The following is a 6,306-nucleotide window of genomic DNA, read 5'->3' as shown; positions in this document are numbered from 1 at the left end:
GAATAAAGATCAGGAGTTAATCAGCTGAGAAAAGGAGGACACCTGTCACATAAGGACAAGGGTGGGAGGCAGGAAACAGCTTGGAGCATGTGGGATGCAGGAGGCAGTGGGTGCTCCCAGAGCATCAACCATGTGGCAGGGTGTTAAAGCAGTGGGAGACGAGGCCAAGGGAGCAAAAGGTCTTAGGACACGTGGTGAGAGCTTGGAGTTCATCCTAAGCATGACAGAGAACCAATTCTAAAGTTTGCATTAAAAAGTATCTTTCTCTAACTTGAGTAAAATTTGCTAAGTAACATTCTTTTAAGTAATAAGATCAGATACACAGTTTTGCTCTAAAAGGGATTTAACTCAAGGACGGGTTGTAATAGTGAATAAAATACAGAAGTCTTTCCTTGAGACCCGCACCACCCACTTCCCATTCCAGCTCAAAATCAGTTGTAAAGTCCACGGCTCTCCTGAGGACAACACTCACAGCTGAGGAAGAGGACTGAAGTCCAGTAGTGCTGCCAAGTGGAGATGGTTTCCCACTCCAAAAGCAGCCCCATGCATGATTTAGAAGATTCTGACATGTCCAAGCCTTAGAAGCCACGTGAATCCCAATAATTATAAGTTATCTGTATCTTCCCCATGACCTACAGACACCTCACCCAAAGGCATGGGCGCCTTACTCAAGGAGAGTCCCTCCTGGTGAACACCTTGATTATTTTTAAAGTTTGGGGTTGATTTAAAATCTTTTCCATACTGACTACATTCATAGAGTTTCTCTTCAGTATGAATTTTCTGGTGTTGAAGGAAATTTGACCTCTGAATAAAGCCTTTCCCACAATAACTACACACATATGGCTTTTCTCCAGTATGAATGATCTGATGCAGAAGTAGCTTGGAGCTCTGAATGAAGGCTTTCCCACAGTCCTTACACTCAAAGGGTCTGTCCCCAGTGTGGATCTTCTGATGTTCAGTGAGATGGGCTTTCTGGAGAAAAGCTTTCCCGCATTCTTTACATTCATACACTCTCTCCCCAGTGTGAATTTTCTGGTGTCGAATAAGGTATGAACTCAGAAAGAAGGCTTTCCCACACTCATCACATTCATAGAGCTTCTCTCCGGTGTGAATCCTCTGATGCTGCGTGAAGTTTGACGTCTGGCTGAAGCGCTTCCCGCACTCGTTACATACGTAAGGCCTCTCTCCAGTGTGAATTCTCTGATGCTGGATGAGCTTGGAGCTTCTAATAAAGGCTTTCCCACACTCATTACATTCAAAGGGCCTCTCCCCAGTGTGAATTCTCTGGTGCTCAATAAGGTCCGAGCGGTGGCGGAAGGCCTTCCCGCATTCTTTGCATTCATACTGTTTCACTTCTGTGTGGATCTGATAATGTCGAATAAGGCTCGAGCTCCTGATGAAAGATTTCCCACATTCGTTACATTCATAGGGTCTTTCTCCCGTGTGAATTCTCTGATGCCGAATAAGTAAGGAGCTCTGACTGAAGCCCTTTCCGCATTCTTTGCACTCAAAAGGTCTCTCTCTGGTGTGAACTCTCTGGTGTCGAATCAGGTCTGAGCTATGACAAAACGCTTTCCCACACTGAGCACATTTAAACGGCTTTTCTCCAGTATGGACTTGCTGATGCTCAATAAGATGTGCATAGTGAATGAAGTCTTTCCCACACACATTGCACACATAGAGTCTTTCTCCAGCATGAACTCTCTGATGCTCAGTAAGGTGTGAGCTCTGACCAAAGCCTTTCCCACATTGATCACATCTATAAGGTTTCTCCCCAGTGTGAGAAATCTGATGTGTAACTAGGTCTGAATTAAATGTGAAGCTTTTGCCACAGATATTGCAAGGATGGGTCTCCCCTCCTATGAGCTCTTTCTGAAGTATAAGAAGGTTTGAGTTCAGAATAGTGTTTCTCCCTGACTTACTGCACACCTGGGCTGTCTCTCCTGCTTGGATTTTCCAGTGGGTAACTGTCACCTGCTTGAAGCCCCCTTCCTGAGAGGGGCAATTCCCCAGGCTCTGCCCTTTTGGGTTTCCCAACAGCCCTCCTAATCTGGGTTCACGGACTTCCCCAGACTCAGGGGCGGGGGGCTCCATCACTGTGAGTTGGTCTGACACTGTTTTATGCAAATTTTCATTCTCAGAAATCCAGGCTGTGGAGTCACCTTCTTGTCCAGGTCCTATGTTAGAATCTGAAACAAAAGAGAATAAAGTTATCTTTCCCCTTTATTAGCAAGCAGGAATCTGCTAAAGCAGGGGGAGGAAAAACTCATATCTTGGAAGTGGGAGAGGAGAGTGTTTCCTCCGTGCCACGCTCCCAGCCTGACGTGCTGTTGCCCACAGCCCTGGTCTCACCCCACTCAGCCCTCCCACCTCTAACACATCCAGCTCCAGAGCAGACTGGCCTATGGTGCATACAATTCTTCTGTCCCTCAGTGAAATCTGGATGGTGGGACAGGCGTAGGGATACAGCTTGGACTCCCTCAAAAGTCAAGACACATATTTCCAAAGAAACATACAAATTTATCAATGCTTCCACCTCTCCACTATCCTCACCCCTTCCCTCCTTATCCAGCTGAGAACCCAAGGTCTGTGCTACTGCATTCACTTCAGGTTCCATATTTTCACCATCTTGCATGTGATCCTAATTCCCCTGCCCTTTTCTTCCTCCATCATGCTTGTGTGGGAAAACCCCAACTCTGGCTCAGCCCTGCCTTCGTACTGGTCTGCATCCACGTTCTTGCTGAAGACGAGTGGGCGCTCTGTGCCTTTACAGCCCTTGCCTGAGTTCTCACACTGTTCTCACACCTCCCTTGTGTCCTACGAAGCCATCTCGGCTCCTCCCTCTTCCTATAGGTCCAGCCCTCCCTTCCCTCCCAGCTGACAGCCTTGCTTCCCCTTTCCATGAGGAAGAGAAGCAGTGACACAAGAACACACCCTCCACCCACCCCATGACCTGCCTGCACCTCTGCCTTCCCTCCTGCCACACAGCCCTCGGCCCACACTGAGATCAGCTCCGCGTCTGTGTGTTAGGGCCATCCCTCCTACTCAAGGACACCACTGGAGCCACCCCCTTCCTTCTCTCTCCTCAGCCATGGGCCCTGCCCTCCCAGTCCGTCATTCCATCTGCACACCAGACTGCTAGAGCTTCCACCACGTAGAAAACAAACATTTCCTGGACCCGATTCCGCCCCAACTCCTACCCTTTCCTCTTCTCTACAGCAAAACTCTACATTGACCTGTGCTCGATCCCTCCTCTCCCTCTCCTTGTCTGACCCGCTCCAGTCAGACTCTCACCCCCAAAGGTCCACCACATCCCCACATCTGGGGCCAATTGCTCATCCAACTCCACGTGTGCTGCACCCGACACAGCCAATGATGTGCTCCTCCTGCCACCACTGTCCTCACCTGGGTCTGGGACAACCTCTCCCAGAGCTCCTCACCCTCAGCTCCTTCCCCACACGTCGGAGCCCGGTATGTGAAAGGGTGGTCCTTGGACCCTTCTCCACCTTCTCCATCCCATGGGCAAGCTCACCACGCTGGGATATAAACGCATCGACTGCTCGAAGCTCACTCACTGCTCCTGCAGTCTGGCCTCCTGCCAGACCTCCATATTTGCCGGCTCTCCACCTGGCATCTTCACTGGCATGCTCTCGGAAGCTTTCCACACCTAACATGTCCAACTTCACTTCTGATTCTCCTCCTCAAATCCACCTCGTCCATAGCTTTCTCCATCTTAGCCAGAATGCCACTCTCCCACATGTTCAGGCCACAGACATGACAATAACCCTCGACCCCTTTTCTTCTGATCACACTCTCATCCAATCCACTGGCAGACCTCATTGGCTGGGCCCTTGGACGACCCCCAGCGTCTGACTGTCTCACAAGCTGCAGTGCTACCAGCCGCCACCACGGAGCCTCACCACACATGTGCTGTGGCCTCCTCACCTGTCTCCGCACCTCCACACAGCCAGCAGAACGGCCCTCTGAAAGCACAAATCAGAGGTTGCTTCTCTACTCAGAAACTTCCAAGGGTCTCCTTCCTCCACTAAGTTGAAGCCAGGGTTCCTGCAGTGGCCACCCCAGTCTGGCCATCCCACTACCCCACCCCGTCCCTGCCAACTCCTCCCCTTGCTCCCTTTCCCAGCTGCCCTGGCCTGTGCCTTGCCTGCTCGGGCCTTTGCACTTCTTGTCTTTTCAAAGACATGTGTGTAGTTCACTCCATGTCCCCAGGTGTCTGTGTCCATGCCACCTGATCACAGTCCTTCCCTCATCACCCGTAAAACCGCACCCCTGGCCCCCAGCCCTCCAGCACTCCTGATTTCTCCCCACGGTTCCTTCTAACTGATGAATCATAATTTATCCACCTAAGATGCCAACAGTTATGAGATGCAGCACTATTTCATGTGCCATGAAGGAAAGTAACAGTACCAGTTTAAAATATTCCACCAATTCCAAGAGGCAACTCAATTTCAGAGACATTAAAACATGAAAAAAACGTGCATCTTAGAGTCGACGAACTGTAATATATGCACACATGCACACACACCACATTCAACAAACGATGTCTGCTGCTGTCCGCCCCACCAGCATGCAGGCGCCACGTCGGCAGGGACTTTGTTCTGTCCCCTCAGCACCTTGAACAATTCCTGACATACAGCAACACGTGTAGGCATGTGTTGTATGAATGTTCTAAACACGTGCACACATCACACACTCAGTACATGGTGCCATTATTCCTACATGACAGCAGCCCCTTAATTCCACACTGTTGCACGAGAAAGTGACAGAAATAACTGGAAAGCCAGCCATTTCAAGAAGGCTGGGGTGGACTGCTTGTGTCTTGCAGCACTGCGCTCTCCTCTGCTGGTGACAGATTCAGCCAGCCTCCCTCGCAGTCAGTGTGGCATGTGGTGAAGTTCTGGCCAGTGGGAAACGAGCACCTTTCGGGTCCCAGCCTCCTGTCATCCTGGGCCTGGGTGCAGCAGGCCTGGTGAGCCCATTTGGAACGTGCCAATGAGACCACCAGGCAGCAGCACAGCAACACAGTCGAAGGACCCGTGTGCCTGGACAGCCTCGACATGCAGAGCACCCTCAGCTCTAGCACTGCAGAGCTGCCACCTCTTCAGCATCCTGTATCTTTACTGTGTGAACCAACATCCTGACACAAAAGTCAATACCTTGAGGTGGAGTTTCGCTGTAACAAAAACCTGAAGTACGCGGTACTGGCCGGAAGGAAGTTAACACTGGCAGGCCACAGCCAAGGATTTGCTAAAGCAAATGGCAAACTGTGTGCCCATCAGCCCAGCCCACGGAGAGCTTGGGAACAGTGCTCAGGGAGCTAGGGCGCTGGCCTGCGCTGGCTGCTCCTGGCGCTTCCAGCAAAGAACACAAAGAGATGAAGTCTGAGAAAAGCATAGATCTAAGGATATGGTCGCAGTGAGGAGCAGTCTTTTTCCCACTGGCACTTTATGAGTATGAAGTCCGAGACTCTACTAGTTCATTGTCTCTCAAGATCAGAAAAGCTGACTGCCTCCCGTCCAGGCAGTGGAAGACACACAGCCGCCAAGATCAGGTCATGGGACCACGTTGCCCCCAAGTCCTACTGTTTCTAATTCCTTAATTGCCAATAAAAAGAGGGAGGGGGACTGGCCCAGCACAGAAGCCAGTAAATAAAATCAGAGATTCTGCAGGTCTAAAAACTAGAACTGCCACATGGAACTCCCAGGCAGCAAGCCAGGACTGCTGCATTTTTATGTGAATTACGTTGTTGAAGGAACCGCACCCCCGCCCTGTGGAAGTCTGTAGTGAAAATGTCCCCAGCAGCACTGTTCCTAACACCCAAACATCCGGCAAGGGAGAGTGACCTTGAGAAGGCAGAGCGCCCTCCCATGTGCCACACACAGCACAGGTGGACCTCCCAGGTGGAAGGCTGAGCAAAAGCAGACAGGCACAGGAGAGCTCACGTTGAACGGTCCCATTACACAAAGCTTAAAACCAATCCACTGAGCAAGAATCAAAATAGTTGTGCCTCAGTTTCTGGAGGGGACTGGTTCCAGGACCCCCACCCCCAACTCCTCCATGGATAACAAAATCCAGGGGTGCTCAAGCCTCTTGTGTAAAATGGCAGAGTATCTCCTCCTGCACACTTTAAATCATCTCTAGATTACTTATAACACCTAATACAATGTGAGAACTATGTAAGTAGTTGTTACACTGTATTGTTTTAAAAATTGTATTAATTTTTATTGTTTTTTTTTTTTTTTTTTTAAAGATGACCGGTAAGGGGATCTTAACCCTTGACTTGGT

At 50.0% G+C, this 6,306-nt stretch overlaps 1 protein-coding gene across 1 annotated transcript in view; it reads right to left on the bottom strand.

Moving 5' to 3' along the window:
• Nucleotides 1-325: 325 nt before the first annotated feature.
• Nucleotides 326-6,306, bottom strand: part of ZNF623 (zinc finger protein 623) — a 13,269-nt gene continuing 7,288 nt past the window's right edge. The window contains exon 2 of the mRNA XM_008583073.1: nt 326-2,189. Within this exon, the coding sequence (XP_008581295.1) occupies nt 604-2,094 (1,491 nt within the window). The 5' untranslated portion in view covers nt 2,095-2,189 and the 3' untranslated portion in view covers nt 326-603. The remainder of the gene's footprint in view (nt 2,190-6,306) is intronic.

Source organism: Galeopterus variegatus, unplaced genomic scaffold (assembly GCF_000696425.1).
Source record: "Galeopterus variegatus unplaced genomic scaffold, G_variegatus-3.0.2 Scaffold2823, whole genome shotgun sequence".
NCBI lineage: Eukaryota > Metazoa > Chordata > Mammalia > Dermoptera > Cynocephalidae > Galeopterus > Galeopterus variegatus.
This window is presented reverse-complemented; position numbering and strand designations above follow the sequence as displayed.